General features: G+C 41.3%; 1 protein-coding gene across 1 annotated transcript in view; it reads left to right on the top strand.

Annotated features, from left to right (window-relative positions):
• The window catches only part of TTC17 (tetratricopeptide repeat domain 17), a gene marked incomplete at its 5' end in the record, with an annotated part of 56954 nt that overhangs the window by 16710 nt on the left and 12871 nt on the right, over window positions 1-27373 (top strand). Inside the window, 13 exons of the mRNA XM_084264049.1 lie at window positions 242-373; window positions 1016-1125; window positions 1398-1542; window positions 1923-2062; window positions 2301-2461; window positions 2781-2893; window positions 4332-4472; window positions 4913-5028; window positions 6089-6263; window positions 6851-6928; window positions 8257-8481; window positions 10649-10835; window positions 26624-26794. Of these exons, the coding sequence (XP_084120175.1) occupies window positions 242-373; window positions 1016-1125; window positions 1398-1542; window positions 1923-2062; window positions 2301-2461; window positions 2781-2893; window positions 4332-4472; window positions 4913-5028; window positions 6089-6263; window positions 6851-6928; window positions 8257-8481; window positions 10649-10835; window positions 26624-26794 (1894 nt within the window). The remainder of the gene's footprint in view (window positions 1-241; window positions 374-1015; window positions 1126-1397; window positions 1543-1922; window positions 2063-2300; window positions 2462-2780; window positions 2894-4331; window positions 4473-4912; window positions 5029-6088; window positions 6264-6850; window positions 6929-8256; window positions 8482-10648; window positions 10836-26623; window positions 26795-27373) is intronic.

Here is a 27373-nt window from a genome sequence, read left to right as displayed (position 1 = left end):
TGTAACCAGAAATTAATCTTTCTCCTATAGCATTCACAAGCTATAGTGTTTGTCTAGCTGTAATTATATATACTGTTCATCTGTCAAAAGTAACATTACCGTGTTCAGTCCCTAATATATTGACATGACAGGAATGTAGAATAACCAAGCTGTAAACTTCTCTGGGAGTCATGCTTTTGTGTATGTTTCTCTACTCTTAGTTACAGTGTCAGCAAATGCCTATATTCAATTTGTATTTTAGGGGGTCCAAGAAAGAGTTAATCTTTCAGCACCCTTGTTACCTAAAGAAGATCCAATCTTCACATACTTATCACGGAGGCTGGGAAGGAGTATAGAGGAAATAGGACATCGCATTTATGATGGGCTAATGAAGGTATGAGGCTAATGAAGTTAATCTTACCATATGCACAGAAGGTCTCACCAGATGAGGCACACCAGGTACACGCATTCAGATCCATCACTAGTTGTGCACTCATATGTTTGGCTTATGTTTCAGTTACAAAAGGCAGACTAAAACCACTTAGTACTGGTCACGCGGAGGTAGGAGAAGGCTTGAGCAAAGCTAGTAAACAGATAGTAAATAATGTTTGTTGACTTGTGTATTCATGTGTGTGGTTTGGCAAGGCACGTTCATTGCTCTGTCAAGGCAGTAAGAGCTTTTAAACACAAATGCAGGTACTTACAGAGCAAAGAAACAATATTATTGAAATGTGTGTGTGTGCCTTCCTGCAAAGTACAGGAACTCTCACTGAACTCCAGCTCATGCTTAAACTACTGTCACTTCTCATTTAATTTTATTCTGAATTTTTACCTGTCTGAAAGGCAGAAGTTCTGTTTCTTTAACACATCTCTGTGCTAGCTTCGTGAACATTCACAGCCATTGCCAAATGGCAGCTTTCCAGAGGAGGAAGATAACTTAGAGTAGGCTTGGTGCTCAGCTTTCCATCCCGTAGTAATTAAATACCTGATTAAGCTCTTAGTTCATGTCTTAGTACATGTCCTGTGTTTCCTGCAGAACTCTTCTTCCTGGGTGCTCTATAACATGGCTTCTTTTTACTGGCGAATAAAGAATGAGCCATACCAAGTAGTAGAATGTGCCATGCGTGCCCTTCATTTCTCTTCAAGGTAAGCATTGCCAACAAAGATTTATTTTCAGATTACTTTTCTAGTCATCCAAATGAGTAAATAGGTTTGAGTTTGTAAGACTATATCCTAAGGAATTATCCATGTTACTTTTCCTTTGTTTTTACATGTTAAGCATATATAATTTAGACATTTTCATATCACATTATGTATTTAATGCCTGTGACCAAAGTGTGAATGTAATGTCATGCATGATTCTACACAGTCTGACCTTTTAATGTCTGTTTTTTTCTTATCGTTTTCTCTTTTTTTAGGCAAAATAAAGATATTGCACTGGTAAATTTGGCAAATATTCTGCACCGGGCTCACTTCTCTGCAGATGCAGCTATTGTGGTCCACGCAGCTCTGGATTACAGTGACTTCTTCACCAGCTACTACACTTTGGGAAATATATACGCAGTAAATACTGTCTTTATTTTCCAAGGCTTGTAGAAACCTAACTATTATTTCACCTTTCTGGCTTGACTTGTAATGCTTTACTCTTTTACGGCATGTCTTGTGTTCCAAATACATTTCACACCTAATGTTTAAGATTACCTCAAGATATTTTCATCCAAATATCTGTCTTTCAGCAAAGATTTTTATCTGCACTTAGAAATAATTCCCAGGGAAACTCTCTTCTGCAGCCACTCTTTAGCATAGTGGCTTGAAGTCTCAGAAACAGCAGGCTGCTTGTTGCCACAGATAAAAACTTGTGTCAATGACTTCTTAAAAAGTGGGCTATTTTGTATTAAATATTACAGAACAATGGCTAATTCTCTCTCTTGGTCATTCTTCAGATGCTTGGTGAGTACAACCATTCAGTCCTGTGTTATGATCATGCTCTACAGGCCAAACCAGGGTTTGAGCAAGCTGTAAAAAGGAAGCATGCTGTCCTGTGTCAGCAAAAACTTGAGCAAAAATTGGAAGCCCAGCATAGGTCAGTAAAAAGAAGCATTTTTGTGGTAATGTCACTTTTCTTGTTCTGTTGCAGGCAATTATTTACGTTTCAAAATATAATAATGTTTTTCAACTTTTTATATCTCTTTGACTCTGCAATAAAATTGTTCATAAAGATACTTTAATAAATCCAATGGTGAAAACATGCAACACTGTAGGAAAAGCTGATGTTTTAAAAAGCAGTTGAAGTAAATCTTTTCTACTGTTAAATTTTCAAGATCACTTCAGCGAACGTTAAATGAATTGAAGGAATATCAGAAGCAGCATGACCATTACCTTAGGCAACAAGATGTTTTAGACAAGTACAAGCTCATCCAGGAGGAACAAATCCTGAGGAACATCATTCACGAGACACAGATGGCAAAAGAAGCTCAATTAGGTACAAGTTTTTAGAATTCATGCTCGTTACAGCAATGAAGAATTACACATATTCAGATTAGTGTCAGGGCATGACTTGTCTATAAAGATGCCCTGACTGGCTGTTGTGTGTTGCTTATTAGAACAAGGGGTTGCAATAGGTTCTTGAACAGTGGCTTGTTTTTTTTCCAAGTCTTTTGAAGACAGAGTTTCCTCTGTGCTGATTAAATAAATAAAAGAATTGCCCAGACTGGGGGTGTCGGGCTTTTTGACTGTATGCTGTCTTAGTCTCCTCGGAAACCTCACTTATACCATAGGAAACAATGTTTTGTGTTCTGCAGGGAACCATCAGATCTGTAGACTGGGCAACCAGCAGCATAGCTTACACTGCCAGTGGGACCAGCCCGTTCGGTATCATCGTGGAGACATATTTGAAAACGTGGAATATGTTCAGGTTTGTGAATTGATTCTGCTCCATGAAGCCGTGTCCCATTTGCCTTATTAGCAAAAGAGTTGAGTTTTTGGGGCTTTAACTGGGGCTTGACAAAGGGGGTACATTTTGGGTCTGGTAATTATAGTGAGAAATAATTTAGTCTCAGTTACTTCAATTGAAAAACTTTATCCCAGAGTCTTAGCTTCCTGTGAGATAGCAGCCACTTCTATATTGACTTTTTCAGTGTGCATAGAACAGCCAAGTATTTCATTCTAGGAAGTACAAGAATCCTCACTTGAGGAATTACAGCTTTCTCTTACATAACTATATGACATTTCAGGCTTACTAATATGAGCATTACTGTTTAATTTTCCAATTTAGTTTCCTTCAGAGTCCAGGAAAAAGCATTAGGCAACTAATGTTAATGAAGAGGCAAAGGTTTTCTAAGGAGTTAGCTTATAGATGTACGCAGTACATGGAACAAGAATTATTCTTCAGTGGAAAGAGTATCCCAATGTAGCAGCTTAAAAGTGTATTTAAGATCATACTGTTTCGATCATGTATATCTCCACTAGCTTAAAATGGATCACAGAGTGGTTTGGGTTGGAAGAGACCTTAAAGATCATCTCATTCCAACCCCTTGCCATGGGCAGGGACACCCTCCAACAGACCAGGTTGCTCAAAGCTCCATCCAACTTCTTTTGTTTATTAGGCTGTCATATGACTTAAGCTACACAGTTTTGGCATGTTCCTTTCAGTTTATGTTTTTTTCTTACCAGAAGGAGCACAAAACTGCCTTAAGCAATTAACAAATGGAAGAGCTCAGTGGTGTTGAATCTAATGAGTGTTTTTGCAGCCCAAAAGTAAGATGTTAGCCCAGTTTTGTGAGTAGTTGCTGATTGTATACCTTGAATCAGTACACCAAAGAGATGTGGTACTGCAATACTGAGAAGTTTTGTAAGCAAGGTTTTAATACTGAAAATCTGAAACAAAAGCAACCACCCAAGCAGCACGGTCCCTGTGATAGAGATTATGGTTTCATTGGTTTTGGAACATGGAATGTGTTCTGCAGTTCTCTGTCAACTAGTTTAAGAAACAGGAATAATTATTTTTAATTATGCTGTCCTTGTAACTCTGACATGAAGTAAAGCTATGGAGTCTAGATGTGTAGGTTTTGTTTAGGGTCTGTTAGAAATGTTTGCTTGGTACCTTTTAGCATTTTTTTGGCAACTTACACTGGTGTTTTCATTGTTAATTACTTTGAGATTAATATTACTTTTCTGTGGTGCAAGTGGATCAAGAGGCTTAAATTTCCCTGCTTCTTTCACCAGTTACCCAAATTTCAGCTCATCAGTGAGGCTTAACTACACTGGGTGGGGGCGCAAATAATATGCAGAAATTCAGCCAGTAATGTAACATCTCTTTTCCTAACTAAATAGTGTTTCTCTGTTGTTACTAGTTTGGTGAAGACTCTTCAACTTCCAGCATGACATCTGTGAATTTGGATCTTCATGCAAACCACAGTGACCACAGCCAGTCCTTGCAGTCTTCCCCTGTTGCCCGTTCAGTTGTTTCAGTGTGGAGCGTGGAATCCAATAGAGTGAGTGAAGAGGATAAGCTCTTTGCCCTCTCAAAGAGGAGCTGTGAAAGAGTGAATCTTGTCCTCCTTTGTTTGAAGCTTGTTAGCAGCTGGGCTACAGTTTTGATTTGTGGCAATGTATCGTTGTCGATTTCTTTGACATTAGAAGCATCTCTGTAGTCTCTCTATACTTGTTTCCCATCATTTGAAACTCTGCTGCAGTGCAGAGGGGCCTTTCTCAGCTACTTTTGCAAACATCTGCTGCAAGTAAATCAGTACAGCTGAGCAGAGGTAGAAAACTGAACTGCTGCTGTTCTAGAAAAGATGGAAAAATAATAGTGTTAAAGATTTCTGCTGCTTTTTTTTCTTCTCCAGACTGTTCCTTATGTTTGTACTGGCTTGTCAATGAGAATATTAAACTGTTGAGAGAAGGATAAGAAAATGATTCTTTTTCCCCTTAGGACAAACAGCATATTCTCTGGCCTCGGCGCTCAGAGTGCAAGAAAGCTTTCCCCAAAATTCCTGATCCAGAAGAACTACCAACTTATTTCCTACCCCCAGAAAATAAGGGATTCAGGCAAGTGTTGAGGGTTTTTTTTTAATTACACTTGTAAATTTTCCCCCTGATGTCTTAATGAGCGTTTTCTTTCTGGAGAGGATGGGTGCAGTTAGTAATCAAAGGCACAGATGTATTTGGACCTCTATCTCCAGCTGTTCCAGATAAGGCAGCTGTTTGCCTTTATTGTCCTTACTGTAACAGTCATATCCAGTTTAATGGTGATTCTTCCCTGACTGTGGATACATTAAATACCTAGAGTATTACTGAAAGAATTGCAGTAATTTCAGCACATCTGAGTGTCTTCTGGAATACATGTTGAAAAACAAAAAGACCTTGAGAGAAAGAGAGGTGTCTATGTAAAAACTACAGTTAACTGCTGTACATTGCACACACGCATGCTCTTTGTTTTTAGTATGACAATAGAAAATTATGAAGACCAGAAAATGCTAAAAACAGGCTAGGAGTGGAAAGCCCTGGCTTTTGAAGTAGAAAAGTAGCTTATAGAACAGTCAGTAGTACTTGTTATTACATAGGCTAAAATGAATGTGCCCCTGCTGTGATAGCTACCTTACAGAGGTGAATGCAATCTCATAAGACTTAAGTCACTTACCAAAACCTCTCTTCTCCTAGTTGGTATGATTCTAGTATTAAGCAAAGATTCCCATCTGCAACTGCCCTGAAGCTTCAGCTGAAAAAAAGAATGTTCAACTTACAAACATTTTAGCTAACTCTTGATGTTTTTAAAATCAAACTTTAGTTTAGAAAAGCACTTCAGTGTTTTCTTTTTTATGTATTTATTTAGTCCTAAATTTCATACAATCCTTATTAGCATAATATGAGAACCTTCTGTGTCTTATCTCTGCTGCACTATCCATTATACTCAGGTATTCTCTGTTTAAAAATGGAAAGTAAAGACCTAATTTATTTGATGATTTTTGAAGGTAAGAATGGTCCTTCAGCTCTCTTGGTGTCACATGGCACTCTGCAGCAGGAGGCTTGTCAGTTGATATGTAGCTGATTCTTACATTTATGTGTCGGTGACGTGCTAATAATTTGTCTTGGTTCTCCTTATTGCTAGAGTCCAGCCAATCCTGAGTATCCCAAGAGATACTGTTGGGCATGGAGAAACCCAGGCCCCAGACTGTTCTTTCATTACTGATGCTCGTAACAATGAATCTCTAAATATACTGGTCAAGGAATTAGACAGTAATCTAGATTTAAAATTCAAGATGCCGGATGATCAAGCAAGACAAGTAAGAGATATTTTTGTTTTGGTTCTCTTCTGTTTTAAGAGAATAAGAGTTCTCCTCTTTATTGCCTTAAAAATCTTACTCAGAATGTGAAAAGTTCTGAGTATTTAAAAGGTTCTGACATTTAAAAGATGACTTGATATCACAAGCCAATCAGTACTTCCAAAAAAGGGGAGCAGTTGCTTTATAATGGGGGGCTGTAGAAGGGGAGAACTTGTCACTCAGCATAAGCTTTGTTGTCTGACTTCTTCCAAATGCTGACCAAAAGCACACATAGTAGGAAACTTAATTTACTATTTAAAATTACTGCTTTCTTTAAAACTTCTGACAGTCACTGGACATGATTCATTACTGTATTCTGCCATGTTGGTAACTTCAGGCTGAGATTAGTCCTTCACACGGCTTTCTGGAGATTGGCTGCATTAATTGTCACATGTTCACATCATCTATTTAGGACAATTTTTAAAATGTTTCCCCCCCCTTTACTAAAGGGAAGACTTAGGTAAGTGAGACTTAAATGACCCCTGTAGAGATATAATGTAAAATTTCTCCAGTTGCTTTAAAAAAAGGTTAAAATCTTTGTCATCCAGGTTTTGCATTCTCGGATCAGCAACCAGACTATTACACAAGCAAAGATTGGAGCATTTCTGGATCATGCCATGAGAAAGGTATGTCACAAACTGTAGCATGAGATAAATTCAGAGTTCTTTGATACTTGTTTCTATATTTCTGAAGAAGTCAGTTGGTGATGTGCAGAAAAATAAGCTTTTTTGCTGCCTATAACCGAGGTTAAACTAATTTAATAATCCATGTTTACATGTTAAGTACAAACATACAGAGAAATATCCATTTAATTAAGTTCAGTGTGGACTGAACAGCCCTGTAATTGTTCTTGTTCTGACTGCAGGACATGGATTAGCTAATACATTGCTAGTCCTGGCAGCTTTTTGCTTAACTGAGAGAAACAGCTTGGAACTGCTTCTCCATGTTTCACCCATGTACTACGTGCCTGCCTTCTGCTCTTCCTCCTTCTCCCCACTACCCTGCCTTCCTCCCCAGCCTGCCCCCAAAGAAACTATTCTGAAGAAGATTGACAGAGGGTTAAGTAGCACTTTGGGGCAAAGAGTTGGATTGAATATGAATTTTAGCTGGTTTTTTTATACTTTAAACTCTTGGTTGAATTGGGTAACTTGGTGTGCTGAAAATATTAAAAAAACTAGAACGTAAGTGTATCTAAGCCATTTCAAACTGCTCCACCTGAAACTGGATGTTCTGTGTAAGTCTGCTCACCTGTTGTCAGTATTTTAAAGGGTTTTTTCCTGTAGGAGAAGTTTTCTCCTCGAAAATTTTGTTTTCTCTGTTATAGGTGAAAGAGGAGGAAGGAATATTCAACGGGCATTTGACCATTTCTCCATTCTTCCACCTGCCCTCACTTGTTGCTTGCTGTTCTATAATCTTTAAACCATATCTAATGCATGTGGCTTGTCAACTTTCATAAGACAAATAGATAACCAAATCAAGAAAAAACAATTCTGAAACCTTTCCATCAGGAAATCTTGATGTTGGATATAGGACCTGAAAGCACATCTTAACTATAATTTAAAAGCTATCTGGCCTTCAAATTGTAACATTTCTACATAGATTTGTATTAATATAACTTTAAGACTCTGAAGTGGCTCACAAATGCTGTTTCCTGACGTGAGCTAACCATTACCATTTTCGTGTTCTAAGGGATTTTGTGGTCATGATACAAGGCAGTCATATGAGTAGAGTGTGAGCAGTGAGTTACAGCCCAGTCCGTAAATCGGTCACTTTGAGTGGGGCAGAGCAGACTGAGCAATGTGCTAGCAGTGACAGCAGTGTCACCTCTATCTAGGTAATAAAGGTAGTCTGTAAGGGTGAGTTTTGTTTGTTTCTTATCAAAGAGCAGGTAATTCGGTCTTCCTGGGACATCTCTTGCTGGGTGTTTTCATCTTTTTCCCTGTCTCTCCTGTAGCCAGAAGATCCTCTATGGCTTGTGCTTAATGAAGCTGGGTTGTACTGGCGTGCAGTTGGAAATGCCACCTTTGCTATCACCTGTTTGCAGAAAGCATTTAATTCAGCCCCACAGGAGTATCGGGACATCCCTCTGGTCAATCTTGCTAACCTCTTGATTCATTATGGTCTCCATTTGGATGCAAGCAGGCTCCTGCTGAAGGCTTTGGCAATCAATGCCTCTGAGGTAAGACAATGTTGTGTTTGCTCAGCAGTGAACGTCCTCTCCGTTACCTCCTAACTGCGCTTGAGTTCCTGTGCTCACTTACCTGTGTGTGCAGTTCAGCTTGCAGCCCACGAGTCACAACAGGTGTTCCTTTTCATTTAAATCATTGATTGCACTGGAGGTGATGTTGGTTGCTGAGAACATAAACATCTAGACCAGAAGTTCTAATGACAGGCTTTTTGGCTTCCCAAACCTGTATTACCAGCAGTGGCTCCAAGGAATCTAATCCTCATGTTTTGACAATGTTTCCATCTAGAACAGAGATCTGTAATGCTGTCAGCATTGTATCTTCTTTTTTTTTTTTTTTTTAAACCCTTAAAGTAGCATGTATGTCATGATCTTTGGCTGTGTAGACATTTTTCTGTGCCACTTTTTACCTATGCTGTTCTGTTTGTCCATAGATTCCATGTATACAATTAGAGGAAAAAGCAGTGTTCTTGTTGTTTCAGTGACTTGACTTCCAACCATAGATTCAAAACCATGTTTTGCGTATCTGAGTGGCAACATTATAAACCCTTTGTAGATGGTCACCTATGTCACGTAGAAAGTTGCTGTACAAACTGCTTAACCTACCAGACTGGCCTGGAGCAGTTGTGAAAAGAATGAGGGGGAAGGATGAAGTGTGGTGGGGAACACCTTTTCTCTAGCAATTCAATCTGTCCTTTCAGTCAGAAGGTCAAGTGACTTTTTCCTGCAGCTCCATGAACAGAGGGTTTAAACCTACTGGGCTGCCAACCATCTGGCAGGTAAAAAAGGCTAAAACCAGAGCAGCCTGTTTCAGTATAGCATCCAGGGAGAACTTCATGATCAGTGACAAGAATCTGGCCCGTTTGGGTGTCAGGTAAGGGTGAAAGGAGAAACTACAAAAAGAGCTCTGCTTGAGAGCCTGTCTTTCAAAGGACACTGTAAAGCACAACCTTGGCAAGCAGGAGCCAAGGGGACCCTAAGGATCCCCATGCTAAGGGTGTGAGTGGGGCTTTTCTTCAGAAACGTTACCAAGTCCTGCCTTGTTACAGGAATGCCTGCTCCTCTACCTTTTGTTTTTAGGCATTCTTAGTCCTGTAGTACTGGTTGTATCAAAACTCTGACAGGAGAATTTGTACTTGAATGGTATTTCCTGGAATATAATGGAAAGTAAATACAAATTAAAATTAATTACAGCTACAGGGGGTGAAGGATGTGTTATACTAGGAAAAGCTTTTTTAAAATAAAATAAAATCCTGTTGCTCAGTGTGCATCTTTTCTTGAGTTGGTGCTTAGGAATAGGAGCTAAGATGTGATCGAAGAATCTGAAGTTATTGATGAGTCCCCACATGTTCAGATAATGAATGCAAAATTATTTCGATGGGAAAAAAGGCTGCTAAGTTTCATTATTATAGTAATTATTCTAGCATTATACTGTTAATTGCTGCGAATTACTTTGTGTAAGTGAAAGACTGTTCAGTCAACAAACTAAATGTAATGCTTTACTATGTGCCTGTATTAAAGTGCTAATCAAATTTTACCCAGTATAAAAGGTGTTTGTACATTTTTTTAAAAATAAATACGTATTTTAGGGAGACTAGCAAAAAAAATGCAGGGGAGAAAAATACTGCATTTTATAAAGAACTTTGTGTAACATCGATGTGTGCCCCTAAGCTAGTGTGACATTGGTGTTTTAAGTAACCTGTTTCTTCTCAAGTAAAAGTGTTAAACACTTGACAAATAAAATGCATCTGTCCTGATAGAACTTCAGAAATATTTTGAGGTTTTTGCTGACTTGTAATCATTCTAAAAGGTCTTCAAGCAGTTCAGTTCAGTTCTTTGCTACTCTGTGCAGCAGGCATAGTGTTTCTGATGGGTTATAAGTAATGCTTCGCTCAGTTTGTGTATATTTAACAGCTGGTTTCCATCATAGGAAGCTGGAATCCTGAACCCAACCTTCTGTCAGAGCAGCTCTGGTTTGGCACCCGTGCACAAGCTGCTCGCTCTCCCTGCTGAGAACAGGCCGTCCCTGGTTCAGAAGTTTTCTAAACTGTTTCCAGCCAAATTTGGGAGGGTGGATTGACAGGGGGTTTTCCTAAGTTGGTTTCAAGTTCAAACAGTGAACGTGTGCTTATTTTGGGGTGTGTTGCTTCTCTCTTTGCAGCCCCTGACTTTGCTGAGCCTGGGAAATGTGTACCTGGCTCTGAACAACATCAGCGGCGCCCTGCAGGCCTTCAGGCAGGCGCTGGATCTGACCACCCAGTGCCTGGAGTGTGAGAGCAGCCTGAAGATGATCCGCTGCTTGCAGTTCTACCCTTTTCTCTACAACATCACCTCCTCTGCGTGCAGTGGTAAGCAACTGCTGAAAGGTGGACCACCAGTGATGAAATAGGGTCTATTTGCCTTGGGTGTTGCACCTGAAGCTCATTATTATTCTAGTTCCCCCCATCCCCCAGGATCTTCCATTTTGCTTTATAGTACTTTCTGTCTGTAAGGACTAAGGTGGAGGCACTGCTTTTAATGGAGAAGTTAGAGTCCATTAAGAAGTGCTTGAGGATGACCTCTTAAATATCTAGAGTGCAAATTACTTCCTGAGTGTGTCAGTTAACACCTTAACAGCCTCCCCAATCTCTCTTACTGGTACCTGAGGAATGCTGGACTCTGTATTTGTGGAAGTTTGCAGCTGTTGCTGCAGGGCTACTTGACAGCCCCTTTGTACATCCCTTCACATTTTACGGTCAGATGCATATGGTTTCTTAAAGCTGAACAATTTGGTGAAGAGCAGTTTAGTTGTAGTTCATACACTTTCAGTGTGTTCAGTACTTTGGGTGACATTGTCTAGTGTGCAGTCTTTACAGAACAGACAGTATTGTGCCGGCACTTTATTTATGTGGGCCTGTGGTCATGGCTCTTGACCCTCCAAAAATATGTGAGAAGAATGACTTTGAACGCTGTCTCTCCCCCAAAAAATGCTTTAAATTGAAATAGAATGCTGTGTTGTCCTTAGTGACTACTTGTATTTAAAAAAACCCCAACAAACAAAAAACACCAAAAAAACCCCAATAAAGAAAAAAACAAACAAAAAATCCCCACCAAAACCCACAATAATAGCTTTTGGAGAGGCATTCTTTCATTTCAGTCAGTCCCACTGAAGTGTTTTATCTGTACTTACATATGGCTAATATGCTGCTCATGAGCAATCTTGAAGAAGCTCTCTAAATATATTTTCTAGTGCCTTCTCTCTCAAGTTGTTTACTGAGGTTCCTTCCCATAGAAAATCTCACATGAGAGAAGTGGGTTTGATTTTTAGTATTGCTGGGACTTTTTGTGACCTTTTTTTTATTATTATTTATTCTTTTTTAATTCCCAGTGAGCAGACGTGGAGAACCCCCTGATTTAGCACCTAGAGTTACACTGTCTAAGCAGACTGGAGGGCCAGCATACCTCCTGGTACAATGCGGATGATGCCGTTGTAGGTGAAATTCCAGCACTATGCCAGTAGAGTAATACTGTTTATTATGGCCTTACACAGTTTTTTGCTCTGATTGACTGTTGTGCAGAGAAATTAATGCTCTTTGGCTAAATGCAGAGCAGTAAGTGGTATTACAGCCCAACTGATGGGTCTCTTACTGACTTCTGTAATGCCAGCTCTTACACTGGTGCCTTTCGTTCAGTCTCTGAATGTCAGATTGCCCTTCTCTTTAAATCCCTACAGATAGTGTAAGCAGCAGCAGAGCATGCCTGTTCCATCACAAGAGACACTTGCACTGGAAAAAAAGATTAATATTTTTTTACTTGAGCTCTTCTTTTAAAAATGGCTGTAACTCACAAGGGTAAAGTTGCTCCAGTCAAACCTTAATTTCAAAGAGTGGCTATCACTAAGGAAAAAGTAGTTTAAAAGCATATTCATAGAATTAAGATGGTAACAAGCAGTGGCTGTATTTGAACCATAAAGTGATCTTTTACAATCGTTCTCTTCTTCTGTTTGCTTAAACTTGTAACACTTTAAAATACATTGCTCTGGTTTGGCTAATTCCTGGCTGAGGGTTGTATTGATTCCTGATCCAGGATGGTCATTCTGAGGTCAGCTATTACTGCCTATGCTGCTTAGGAAGCTTGTGTTTCCTGATAGTGAGGAGAAACCCATCTCAAGACCGCTTATGAGAGAGTGTTATCTTTCCTGTTTTTCTGGCTTGCCCACAGGTTAGCAAAGTGTGTGTGAATATATTGATTTGGTACATTGGAGCCAGTTTGGTTTGTTAAGGAGTCTTCTGAAGCTGCTAAATCAAGACCAAGCTGAATATGCCTTAGCATGTTAATTTGCTCATTCAATTTCAGTATCCCAGTATTTAAGTATTTTACTCTATATTTGGGCCTTTTTCTGGGGCTCTTCCTGTCTTAATATTTCTCTCTTTTTCATTTCTGTTTATAATATCCTTTAGGTCATCTTTTGTCTCCAGTGCAGGAAACCTGAACGTGTGAACCTGAGAAACAGTGTAAATGCTCTTTGTACGTTCTTGTGCAGAGTGTAAAATAAACCTACTGGTTAATTCAACCTTGATGATCTGTGGCTTAAGTCAGAGTTCAAAAATGGAAAGGTAGATTTGCCTATCTTCTTTTTGTAAGGTTTGGGGAAATATTTCTTCACACACACACACACTCTCTCACTGTAAACTTCAACTGATTCAAGAAGAACCGTAACAGGCTATATGAAAGTGAGGTTAAGACTCCAAAACCAGAATTATTTCAAGAATGCATGCCCAGAAATCACACTTAACACTTAGAAGTATCTTCAGGCTTTGGAAGTCTCTTCATCCTTCAGTACAAAGAAAGCAATTGAGATTGCAAGCCTGAATTTTGACCTTGTAATGCAATAGTACATATAGTTATTCAACCATTACAGAGAACCTAAAAAGCTCAAAACTTTATTTACATGATAATACTTAACATATCTTGTTGCACTTACAGCATTTGTCAAAATGTTAATGCCATGTGGTCTTCCAAGATTGGTAGAACAGTGTTATCTGCTCATCTTGTGCCTCCTAGTCTGTCATGGAGCAAATCTGGATGACAAGATGCAAATCAAACACTACTTTCTGTGTGGGCCTTTAGGTACAGAGCTAATGCAGCATGTTTGTAAACACATGGATCAAATATATACTTAACAATCACGGTATCACTGGACAAGATTTTCACAGCCTTTCTTACCCTGTGTTGCTGCTTGGGAACCTATGATCCTGAGTTTAGTTTGTCCTGTTACGCACCTGGTGGCATGTCATAACCACAACTATTTATATCCATATGTTATGCTGAAAAACGTGTCAGTTTTTGTCTCTGGTTTAATAGCTTGTTTTGATAAGCATTCATTCAGTTTTTCTGAAGTTACCAGCAGCAGAGCTGCCTGTGCTTTGGGCTGTAGGCCCATGATATAGGGGCCTTTCCAAAGCCTCTGTTCAGGAGGCATCGCGAGACACAAAGCTCCTTGCACTGCTGCTGTGAGCCATGTGCAGTACCCATGGGTCAGTGGGAGTGACATGCTAGTGTCGGATGGAGTAGGGCATCACAAGTCTGAGTTCCGATGGCCATATGTGCCTGAGACAGATCTCAAGCAGGTGAAATAGGAGTTTCCTCAACCATGTTGAGACATTTGCTGTTAGCACAGGACTTGACATGTGACACACTAATGCTGACGTGTTGGATGCTTGCTTATATGCTCCTGCCTGTACTGCTGCCTGATACTTTTTTCCTAACTGACCTCTGTTCTAGATAGAAATTTGGATTTCAATCCCAGGTCGCTTCATGCATGTGAGAAGAAGAATTTAAAACCTCAGACCTATTGAACTTCTGTCTTCTATACTGAAGTATACATCACTTTTTGTTGTTTCCATTGTAAAAGCATTTGCAAATCTGCAAAGGCTTTGATGGTGGGGGGTTTTTTCGTATGGAGGGGATGTGTGAAGTGTCCAAAATGTGGTACCACTGTATCATGCTTGACATGTATTTTAGGCAACCACAGGAGTTCAGTTGCAACCAACATGGAACTAGTACAGTAACAGTGCTGCACATGCCTCCCTTACTCAGATCAGCTGTCCACCTACAGCCCTATTCTCAAATAACTGGTCAGAAGACTTCATTGTTATGAGGGAGTCCTGTGGTGGTCCTTCCAGAAGCGACTTGGCAGTGTGAAGGGTGATGCTACTGAATGATGAACGTTACAGTCTTCAGTTCCTGTAGCATGTTAAGTGGCAGAAACTTTATGTTGAATGACAGATACCTAAGCAGCCATACCTGACAAAAAACCCCAGGACCAAGCATAAAAAAAACTTAATATGGAAAACATGGTCAATTCTTAGAGCAGCAGGAATGCGATGCTTTGGCTCTGTGCTGTTCATGAAGCCAGCAGAGAGAGTTAGCATTATTTTTGTCTGATACTGAAATGGTATCTTGCCAGGACTGATTTTTTTTTTTGCACAGCTTTATGGCTTAAAATTGTAATTAGCTTTTATCATGTGATAGGGTCTGTAGAGGTGTATCCAGAAGATGCTGTGGGATTGTCCCTGTAGCACTTCCCTGGCTGATGTGAACATCCATGTGTTGCCAAGCCTTATCAGAAAGGGTATAAAGTATTCTTGAAGCACACTTGTAGTGTGATGATCCTCTGGCTGTTGAAACCTGCCGATTTGTTAATTGCTGTTGCACAGGATTTCTCCTTGTGTGTGTAAACAGACTTGCTGCTTGGACAAGCACCCAAAATGTTGTTGTCTGCCCGTGAGCATCCAGCTCTGACTGACAGTTCCAGTTCATTCTGAGCTCGTGCCCTTCACGTGCCTGTAGACGAGATCAAAATTCAAAATCTTAAACTTGATTAATTAGAGTGGTGGCATTCAAAGCACAAAGCACAGCTTCCTTAAAGCATCGAGTTCCTTCGGTCTCACGCCTTTCATTCCTTGGCAGGGAATTGCTCTGCAAAGGGCTTTGTGCCGCTCTGTTGGAAGCAGAAGCGGCGTGAGGACATGACAAACCTATGTGCATGCCACAGAAGGTGCCTGAATGCTGCCGTGCAGCGAGTGTGTCGGTTTGGGGGAGCGGTGGGTGCTTCCTTGCTGTGTGACACGGCGGTGGATGCGCACAGCAAGGGCTGTGCGTGTGCGCCTGGTGCCCTCTTGCGGCACGGACACCCGGCACCGCATGGAACCGGCAGCCTGGCTCTTGAAATAAAACACGGGGAAAAAGGCATTGGATCTGTTAAGTGTATGGTGTTCCCGTTGTTCCCCAGCACTTCGGTTCTTACAAAGTGAATGAGCCGAGACCTTTAAGCAAATTGGCTCAGAGAGGGGAGGTGGATGCTTGACACTCAGGTAGAGATCAGCAACAGATTAAGTCACTAAAGTCAGCAGCAGAGTTTAAGCCTCTGATTCTCCCTTAACAGCTGCAGGTGCCCGACACACAAACACTAAGCACAGTCGTCACATGCATTTTCTGTACAGTAGTGCATTGAAAGAGGGATGTGAAATACTTTGCGTTTTTAAATGCACCTTTCACTTCATCAGAGGACCTGTACAAGCTGTGACTGACTTGACAGTCCCAGCAAGGGGCTACTAAATCTTGTTGCCATTTGCTGTAGCATGAGGTCTTTCTAGGCATTGTTACCATAATAGCATTTTAGTTTCCTCCTTCTCAAGCTGTTGTATCTTGTTACTCTAAGGAATGCTCATCACTTACAGACTTAATAGGTGTAAAGAAGGGGTAGAGGGTGTTGAGCTTAGCTCAGAATTTAGTCTTGAGCATTCACCCTTGTTTTACTTGAAGCAAAAGGCCAGAATCTACCATTTGTACAGGATTCTGAACTGCACATACTGTATATTTGAAATCCAACTTTTTCTTTCTTTGACTTGCGCGATGTGTAAAGGCAGAGTTCTTGAGTGCTCCTGAGCCTTGTTTAGACTACCACAAGTGTTAATACTCTCATTTATCTGATTGTATCGATGAAAAGGGAGGGTTCTGTGACTGTTCATTTCTCTGTTCCTTTTACTCTGCTGTCTTATGGAAAAATTCATCTCTATAAACAGAACGGCCAACCCCGGTAAGGTTTAAAACAAGCTGGATCCTGTGAAGCTCACAGCCCCTCGGAGCACTCAGGAACACGTCAGGGCAAGTGTTTGCGTTGTCTTCATAGTAATGTAGGGAAAATGGGGTCTGTCTTAGAGTAGCATTTCTAAAATCAGTCTTACCTCCTGAAGTGAAATACTCAGCTGCTTATTCCTACCCTCTGCGTGCACATGCGTGCACCCCTGTGCCTACGGTTTGCCCTGCAAGTTCCAGCCGGGATCTGGAAATCAAGCTGGATTCTTTCTCTCTTGAACATCTCTGGCATTAGAGATGGTACAGTGTCAGTCCATCTGAAAGGTCTGCTGGTACTGCAAAAGTGGAAACGAGGTCACGGTGTTTGGGCTTTGCAGTGCTGGAGTGTAAGAGGAGGTGAAATTGTGCTTGTGTAGAATGAAAACGTCTTATTACCAAATGCACTCAGGTTGGAGATAGGTAGTGTGAGGATGACTTTTTGTCCTCTTGAAGATAGGCATCCCTGGGAGTTGGGGGTGTCAGATGTCAGACTGACACACAGATGTGTGCCTCTGACTGGGAGATCCTGGAGAAATCTTAGGTGAGAATGTGCTTTGTGGGGATAACATGACTCAATTACTCTTTCAGTTCTGTGCTGCTGTTTCTGTCCCATTAGCCCAGCAAGGGAGGAAGCAGTTCCTACCATCCACCTTTTCTGCAGCAACCATGGCTTTCCTAGAGTTTCAGGGCTGTGATCTGCAAGAGAGTTGACTAGATGCAGTCTTAGATTTGGTGTTTGCTGTATAAATTGGGTCTTTCCTTGAAAAGTCTTTGTCTGGAGTGGCTGAAGTAAGTTGAAAGTGAAGGACCTCATCATGATAACATCACACCAAACTCGTTTTGAAACCTGTTTTTCCTTTCCAAGATCCTTGTATTTTTCTCCCCAAAACTATGCAGAGATGTATAGATTGAGAATCATAAATTTACAAAGCAAAGAATGTGGTACTGTGTTAAACATGGCATTTTTAGCTACAGCGGTACCCAAAGGCTGGATGCCCACTGCTGGTACTCCTTACTGCCAAGCTGCTGCTTCCTGGAAAGCCATTCTGCATCTGAAAAGTTTCTGTAACCAGCAGACAAAGCTTGCTGCCTTAAATGTATCTCCACATCATTCTCTTTTTGCATTTGTGATGCTAATGGATGAGTTTGGTCTGCAGCTTCTTTTTATGCTAGCATTAGGTGCTTTCTTTGTCACATAAAGTCTCACTTGCTAGCTCAAGCTCAGTCTGCTTATTTACAGCAGGACAGTGTACCTAACAGCTTTTTCCCAACAGACCCTCACTTTGCCCTGCTCTAGGAATGGTGTTTCTGCAATACTGTGTGTCCTGCATTCATTATGTCTTTTCCCAGGACCAGGCAGCCACCTGGCTAGTGGAAAAAGGAGAAGAAAATCATGGCCTCAGCTGCAGGAGTAACTGAAGTGGGGGTACCATGCTGGAAGGAACCATAAGAGTTGGACAAGAGTTAATTGAACGTTTACAGATGCAAAACTCTGAACACATGATGGAAAAAACAGTACAATATTAAACTAAATATCATGTGGCATTCCCTATTTTTATCTGCCTTTATGGTGCAAATGATTCTTCATGATACATTATCTGGATCCTTCAGTTACTTCAGCATAGCTACGTGCTCACGGAGGAGTTAGAGTGGAAGGGAGAAGGTTTTCTTTCCACTAGCTTTTTCAAAACCTGATACCTTCAGTTATCAGACATATTAACATTTCTCTGCAATGTTTTTTGATGCTTTTTGTGATAGGAATGTAGAGAAAATGAGACAATTTGCTACGGCCTGTCTTCCTCTCCTCTGAGGAGGCTGCATTTGCCAGTGGTGATTCCCTGCATGTAGCTGCTCATAAGTCTTACTGAACCTCAGTTGTGCATGCTGCCTACAGCTGGACCTTTTCATAAAGAACCTGCATATGTTCAACAGCCTTTTTAGGAGGAAGAGTAATTCCCAAGCTACATCTCCAGGAAAATGTAGTTGCGTACTTCACAGTAAAGCTGTACAGACTGAACTAGTGAATCGGTTAAAGCATGCATGGGAGAACCAACAATGTGTAGTTTAATGTCATTAGCAACTTACCAAGTCCTTGGAGGCTGTACTCACTTGGCTTAAATCTGAGAACTTGTAAAGTAGTGATGTGTAGCCTCAGCCTGTAATGAGTCATGTTGAGATTGTCTCAAAGCAGCATGCAGTGCCATGTGCTCAGATTAAAATGAGCACTGCATGCTGAGCCATGGAGTGCCAGGCACTTAACTACCCCTCATCTGTCTCCTTTATTGATTTGTTTTTTCTTTTTAAGGTTGGTTGTCTGGTTCATGTGAGTGTGTTGTGCTCTGACTGTCCTCAAAGCTTTAAATCCATCGTCTGCTCTGGCTACTAGTGACTGAAACTAGGACAATTCAAGTTTCCCTAGAGGAAGAGATTGATGCTTCTTGAATGCAGCGGGTTTGGGGAGAAGGGACATTGTTCCAATAAATTCCTTTTGACTTTCTGCAGGCACTGCTCTGTAGCTTTGTAGTGTTCTGGCAGTGTGAGGAGAGTATTTTCCCCCTGAATCCTAAACCTGGGTGGTTGGCAGTATTCATGTCAAACTTTACCTTCTGCAGGTTTCCCTTACCTGGACATAAGAAGAGGCTAATCCAGTTCGAGCTCATCACTCTCTCAAAACCAGGACTGGGGGGGGGGGGGGGGGTTGGGGTGGGGGTGGGTGTTGTTACTTTATTTATAGCAACGACTCTGCTTTTTCATGGCATTGTGTAAAACATGGCCTGTGAGACAAACTGCCAAGCACTTAAGAGCTATCTTAGATTAAGAAGAGGCATCCCTACCTGACCTCTTAACACATTGTTTTGCTGTTTGAGTGTGTCGGTGTCTCTAATGACTTCCAGTTAGGAGGAGGAAGATTTCATGGGGAACTTTCCCAAACAAATTGTTGCGGATCAAGTCTTGACTATTAATCTGTGCTTCTTGAGCAGTGTAACCTAGCAAAGTGATACACAGATAAATGCAGTCTGTCCAAAATACTTTCTTATAAGGAAAAAAAAATAAATCAGGTTCCTGTGGAATACTGTTGAAATTGCCACATCTGCAGCAAACCTTACAGATAGAGTGGTTGGCAAAAGATACACACATAAGGCCACTGCTTGGATTTATAGTATCAACCTCATATGTTGTAAGAAGTGGAAGGCTCACAGTAACTCATAATGGGGCTACTTAGCTGTTGTAGAGTTTAACTATGTGATGACACTTCTCCTGAGTGGGGGAGTTGTACTGAAAAGTCTCTTTTAAACTTGAGTTCATGGGTACTGTAAGACATAACAAGATATTTAATGTTTAGCATAAGAAGGTGTATGGGGCCTATAAAGGAGGGAAGTTTAGAAAGAGAGCAAAGCAAATGTAGGCCGCTGTTGCCTTGGGTTTTACTAGTGGTCCTTAAACAACAAATTTCCATGGCTTAATCAGAGACTGATTTCAGAAGTGCATTGCGTGTAGGGAACTAAATATTAGTCATTTGATATTCACGACATGCATTGCACTGTGACCTCATAGGGCATGTGTTTATTGTTAAGGAATTAATGATTCATTAACATTTAAATTTATTAATAAACAATAAGTTTTGTGATGGTTAAAAAAAAAATCTGGCATGTAGGAGAAATTACTGAGGACAAACCTTTGTCTTCAGCATTTGCATGTGCTTCTTTGGACTTACTTCCTTTCCCCAGAACAGCAGCAAAAAAACCAAAATCAAGGTATTCTTGAGGCACCTGCTGAAACTCAGACTGAAGTGTTACTTACTTTTCCACCTAATATGTAGGGCCAGGGACCCCCGAAAGGGACATTTTCTGGTCTCTTTTATCCACTGGCAGAACTGGAGAGTTTAAATTTTGATGTTTAGATGTTTCTGGTTTGGGCCCTATTTCCAGCGAGTTACTGCTCCTAGAGGTGTGTCATAAAGAAAACCAAGCTCCTGTTTCAGTGAGTGGGGAGGAAGGAGGAGAGTGAAGGTTTTAGGTCGTCATCATCTTTTAGCTTCCCATCTCTGCTTTTAACTATGGAAGAGGTTTTGGGGCTGACATCTTCTACAGTGTAGCCTCCCGAGTTCTTCAGGGGGTTTTGCATATGTGTTCCTTATTAAACTGCATTTGGTTCTAATTTAAATAGGTTTGTCTTTCTTTTGAAACTTCTTTCTGTGTTTTACTCATTATTTCTTAATTTCATAAGGAGAATTTCAGCATGTGCTCATCAGGGACTGGTCTGTCACCCAGTGGTAAGGTATTTCTCTCAATATGAACAAGAAATCTGGTTATGTATTGTTGGCAATTGTATGTTTTGAAAGGTTTAATCAGAACTGCTGTAATGAGGCAAATAGATAATCTTTAAATCTATAGCTAAGCTAATTTAGAGGCATCTTTTGGGTAGAAATTGGGTTTGAAAACTATTTCCCTATGAGTGAGAGCAGTTGTTTTACTATATAATCCTCTTAATTGAAAACCTGTTCTTGGGATAAATAATAAAAAGAAAGACCTTTTCTATGCTTCATTTTGTGCGTTTGAGTCTAAATTTTGACCACATAAATAATCATCCTGTTGTTTGTTGTGCTTCAAACCAAAGCATGTTACATGGCACACTCCACTGACTACTTGATTTTTGAGTGTGCCTCCCTTCCTTAAAGAAGGGCCACTGACCACTCACCCAAGGGAGGAGTTTATGAAAATCAACTTTTAAAATACTTCACGCTGCTTTATTACAGCTGTTAAAGGTGCTGGAGATAGGCTTTGTGGTGCTGGGAGGGAGCTTAGCCATAATTCATTGCAGTTGGGTTCAGAGAGAGCGAGTCGGGGCTGGACTGCTGCTGTTTGGCCCTTTAAGCCTGCAAGGAGGAGGCTTTGAACAGTTCTGGTGTTCTGCAGATACAGGTGCCTGGCTGCTTGGTATCTTTCCTGGGTCCTGTAGTGCCTGGTGAATACGCAGCAGGACATGTGTGTTCCTCCTCAGTTAAATCCAGACCTGTCAGGCGCTCACAGGGCAGCGTTGCATAGCCAGGTAATTGTCATTAAGAACTACTTCTCTCTTTACTTCCCTGTTTGTCCCCTTGATCGTTTCTCATATGCTGGTAGGTGTGGGAAGCACCAAATCCTTTTTGGGTATTGCTTCTGGAGCACAGGGCTGACTTGCAGTTCAGCAGGCGCTGCTTTCTGTGGCCTTTTTGATGGCAGTCCTGGTCAGGCAAGTGGTTTGTAGTTGCTGCTTTCAAAGCTCATTCATGCGATTATTTTGAAATACGTTTGGGGTTTTTTTCAGCAAAACAGTAAGAAAAGGAGCATGTACGTTTCAGAGCAAAATCTTAATAGAATTGTCTTAATTTATAATTATGGTGAGTAGAGCAGCAATAGCTGCTAAAGACAGGTCTCTTGTCTAGTTGCTGCTCATCCTCTTGCTTTTTAAAAGTCATTCCAAAATAACTGGAATGGATCTCTTTTCCCTTAACAAATGTTTTGCAGCCAAATACCTGTTGATACGTGGTTGGAATAACGTGGTTGCTGTTATAGTTTACAAGATCTTTAGCAAACAGCAGTGTTCACCGGTAGTTTGGGTATGTGGTGTGTTAATTGTCAGTGTTCACACTGCTGTGAAAGCTCCTGTGTCATCTGAAGGATGGTCTCTCAAACACCACCTCCCCACAGCACCACCCTGGCTTCTTAATGTTGTGTTGTGGTACAGTCACCATGGTGCAGAAGGTAACACAGCTCTTCAGGTGCTAGTTTAGACCTAAATTCAGATGACTGGGATGCCAGTAGTTGTAGATGCATGAAAGGGTTCTGGTAGGTGAGTTCATTGATTCCAGATTAATTTTGTGAACTCTGGTAAATGGTACTGCTTGTGACATGAAGCACTGAACAGGACTTCTTCCATAAGAACCCTGGGTGACAGTGTGCTGGTTTTCAGTTTCATGTCTATAGTGGATGTGTTCTAGTCTAAATATGCAGTGTCACCAAAACATTGAGCACGCCTAAAGTCTTCATGTGACACCAGTCATCTGCCTTCAGTTCATATATAGGAATCAGAGGGTGAAAGTATTTTGTGAGGCCTCATTCTCTCTGCCAAACATACCATGAGACACCAAGAGCTCCTGACAGTGTAGTTAATTTAGATTTTTAAAACAATCAGTGGTCCTCTGTGATGCTGAAGTTGGGCTACTTTCAAGACTTTCCTCAGTGTGCAGTACTTTGTGTGATAGGCCTGAGAGCCCTGTTTGTTCTTCTTTTCTGTACTTCTCACAGTTCTTTCCTTGCTCTTTAGGTAAGTGGCTTTCAGTCTGAGGGTGTGGAGTCATCTGAAGAGACAGAAGCTTGCTCTTAAACAAAAAAGCCCCAGCTAGTACAAAAGAAAAAGGTGCTATGTGATAAGGGAAGTTCATCCTTGTTTCCAGGTGTGACTTCTCTGAGAAATGTGGTGATAGGAGTTGTGGCTCAGAATAAATACTCCTTTTCCCTTTGTAGGGGAATACATCTTCAATGTCAGTCTTTACACTGCTTCTCCATCCTACTGTTTCTCCTTCCTTGCTACAGATGTCAGTGTTCTCAGTGTGTTGTATGCCCAGTGGTTTTCATCTTAAAAATTGGGAATCATCCAATACCTGAACAAGAACTGAAGTCTGACTTTGGGAGTTTATTAGCCCTATCAACCGTAGGAGGTAGTACAGCTTCAGCAGGCATTCAAGAGGCAGTGGTTAATATCAGATGGGATGGGTGATCTAGCAGATCTTCTCTGTATTTAAAATGTGTGTGGTGTTAGTACTGCACAAGTGCATTCATGTTGGCCCCCAAAATTATGAACTAGAACAACATGAGAGAGAGAGCTTTTATATATATATATATATATATATATATATATATTGTGTTCTGCGTTTAATCTCCAAGGTCTCCATGCTTCTGTTTAGAGTTTGTATATGCTTTTTATATCCAATGGATTTGCTTTATCATTCAGGAATTATTCTTTTTTTCCCCTCCCAATTTCTACATTAACCTGGCACAATCAACCTATTTATCTGCATTATTTCCATCACTTAAAGGCCCAGACACCTGTTTTGTGTCATCTCTGTAGCATTTTTTCTGTTTCACTGCCTGGAACATAGTGACCAGGTCTCATAACACACAAGGTAGGACAGACTCTGATCCACTTTTCTCTGTGGGTTTTTTTTTAGCTCTACAGGATCAATAGGAAAAGTAGCAACAGCTGCTCTCAGACAATAAATGAGCAAGAAAGTGATCCTGCTCTAGTGAGCTTTCAGGATGGAGTAAGCTGAATTGATCCAAGTGTTAGGAAGTTGGTTTTTGACTTGCAAGTTTTGCAGCTGTGTCAGCACCTTATACCTAAAAATCACACGTGCATCTTTAGACAACCAGAATATACGTGAGATGAATAAATAGTAAATAGCTGAGCATGTGTAGGGTGGCAGCTACTGCTGTCCTTCACAGAGCTGAGGGGCTGTAAGGGTTGCAGTGATACAGCTCGTGTTCTGCCGCCAGCCAACGTGCCTGGAGCCTGGGGCTGTGCTGTTCCCTTGCTGGTCTCATGCTTTTACCTGGTGGTCGTCCCTCCCTCTTGGTCTTCAGGCATCCAGCCTGTGCAAGCTGTGAAGGTCTCACTTGCAGCCTCTTGGTTCCACCAGCTTGATGGCACACTCAGCAGTGATCTCAACTTCCACTGGTTTTTCAACCAGTGGTTTTTTTTCTCCTGTGATGTCAGACAACTGAAAGCAGCAATTTGGAAAAATCTAGGCCACTCTGCTTCCTAAATATAGTAACACTCAGATCCCAAGGAAGCCAGTGCTCTCATCCAGTCTGGTTTTAGCTGTCAGTCTAAATTAATATTAACAGAGTTGGTATTAAGTAGAATTTTAAGTGCTATGGTGGTGGGTTTTGTTTCCTTGTGCTTGCTATTTCCATTTTTTTTCTCCTTTTGGCGTTTTAATTTCAATTATAACCATTTGTCTGTTTTTCAGCCTCTTTGCTTTTTTCCTTTACACTACTGACAAGCTGACCTTCAGCAGTGGGACTTGTGGTCATGACAATACTGAGAAGCACCTGACTTGCATCAAAGCCAGGCTGCTTTGGTGTCAGGCAGGGTGACTAGTCTCAGCTTTAGGGTTCTGGGCACACCATTTCTCATCAGTTTAACATGAGCATCTCTATATATTTAAGGTGTTTTTTTTGGGGGGGGGGGTGTTAATTAAACCAAGTAATTTTTTTTTTACAGCATGGGAGAGGTGTGGAGGGGATTAAAGAAAGAGTAAATTACTAATAAAGTAGGAAAGGTAGAATATAACTGTATGGCAGATGTTAGGAGAGTTAATGAAGTTAACTGCTTTTTTAATGTATTTATTCATAAAATAATGTTGGTTTACCCTTTACAGCAGGAAAGGTAGGGCAAGAAATAGTTTTCACGCTGTGTTTGTAACTACAGTCTTATTTGTTTGGTTTTGGTGACACGCACACACACAACCCCAGAACACGCTGGTCTGTTTCTCCTCCAGAGATGCCACCTGAGTGCTCACACATGGAAACACTGAGAGCTTACAGCAAAAAGCCAGAGCTGGGCTTTGCTGAGAGGCACTGGAACAGGCTGCTCTTGCAGGGGAGTTACAACCATCCCCTCATCCTGCTGGCTTGATAAGAGTGAGACCTGAAGCTGTTCTCCTGTCAGGCAAGGTCATTGTGAGGAGAGGAAGGGCATTGCTGATGTGCTCCGTTCTGGCCTTGGTGTTCTGTTGCCAGCTGAAGCTTTCTATAGGCACAGAGCAATGCAATTCACACTCATGGGGGGGAGGACTGGCAATGCACTGGAGAATCTTGCCTTTCCTTTAATCTGCCTTTGATTGGCTACCTGCTTCTTAATTCATTTGTATATGTATGTTGTTGTCACTCACAAGTGATTGTAACAAAGGCAGGAGGGGTTTGAGAGCAGCAGCTGCTTTGTACAGGGTGTTTGTTTTCCTCCATGGTTGGTGACAGGCTTCCTGAGTGAGGAGAGGTGCCCCGCTCCCTGTCTGGCCCATGGCTCTGCAGTGGGGTGTGGGGCAGCTCCCAGCCTCTCCCTGTGCGGCTCTGGGGCTCAGCCCAAGGAGTGACTCTCTAAACACCTCTTGTCCTGGGAGACTGGCGAGTAATTATTGTTAGAAAATCTGAGATCTTCAGTTAAAACATGTTTAAGATCCAAAATACTGCTACAGAGCAACAGGTAACTGTCCTTTAAACTCTGTGAAACCTTAACAGTGTCTCAGTGGAGATGCTCAAAGGCTAGTATTGCAAGTTGGCCCGTAATCTGTTCAGTACTGGCTCTACAATTGAGTTATTTTCAATGTTATTGCTAGATCTTTGAGTTTGGTGGAATGTGAGCCTGTAACCTCACCACAGAATAATAGATGTTACATTTTGAGCTGAATAAGCATCTGATTTTTGGCACAGACTAACACTTGTAGCTTTTGTCTGTCTATTTAACAAGCTGGTCTTACCCATGTACTGTGTGCTGATGGCACAGGAGGTCGGAGTCTAGCAATCCCCTACCAGTCTGCCTGGGCCCTTGTTCTCTTGCACATAAGCACAGTGAGCATTGCAGAGTTGAAGTGAAGTTCGTATGGCAGGCAAACCCCACATCTGGTGCATCCTCACTGAAACTGTGACTTGGGAAGGCTCGTTGCAGTGGCTACCAGCACACAGTAACCTCCTGCAGACTGTGCAGCCATCTCTCGAAAGAGAACTGATCTTTCTCTTGCTAGTAGTGCACTGTGTATACCTAATACCAGATTGTCCTGTAACTTAGAGGTGATCTGCCTTGTCAAGAGGCAGGGCAGCTCTTTAATCGCTGGATGAAGTCTCTGATACCTTGTGGAGTTATTTCGTTGATTCCTGTGTAGAAAACTAGAATACTGTAGCTGCCAGGGTACAGCTTCTGCCTGTGTATCCAGCAGGAGTACTGTTACGTGATGTGTGAGTAAATTTCTCTCTTTCAGGCCATTGTCATGAGAAAAATCCAGATGACAGTCATGACAAGAAGAAATACTTTGATGAGCACCGTGGGTCAGTTACAGCTGTGGCAGAAGGACACTCTGAGGGAGGTACTGGCGATCCAGAAGTCCTTTCTCAGACTTCAGCGAGGGATCCCTCCTTCTTGAGACTGGAAAGTAAGTCAGCCTTACAAAATGAATGCAAGCAAGCGAATCCCTTTCTGGTTTTTTCAGAAGACCTACCATCCTTCCTCCAAGAAGCTATGTTTCCCTCCCCCTCTGTCTGTACAGTGACAAGTAACCCTTAAAATTGGTTTCATTCTGTTCACTGTTGTTCTTCAAGCGTAACATCAAAATGCATTCAATAAAAAAAAAAATAGGAGATCAAGGTTTAGACATTTTCCAAGCCAAAGGATGTTGTTTCTTGCAAGAGTGTAGAGACACGTGTTGGTTGTTCTGCAGTCTGTCAGCTGTGCCAGACAGAAGGGAAGAAAAACAGTGTCTGTGGTTAAGAAACAGAGTGCTTTATTCAGTGTTTAATGCATATATGTAGAGAAAAGACCTGTTTCCTCCCTCGGGCAGAATTCTGTTTTGGAAAGGAAACTGATGAAAGTTGTCTCCAGGCGTTGATTTCTGAAGCAACAGTTGGTGCTTATTTGCAGAGCAGGAGTCTGCATTCTCCAGTCCCCCTCTCCGTTTGCAGTGACAGTCAGCAACAGTTGGTTTATGTAAGTGCAAAAGTCAGGTCACAGGGAA

Source organism: Gallinula chloropus, assembly GCF_964237585.1.
Source record: "Gallinula chloropus genome assembly, chromosome: 4".
In the NCBI taxonomy this organism is placed as follows: Eukaryota; Metazoa; Chordata; class Aves; order Gruiformes; family Rallidae; genus Gallinula; species Gallinula chloropus.
Note: the sequence above shows the minus strand (reverse complement) of the source record. Positions and strands in the feature narration are given on the sequence as shown.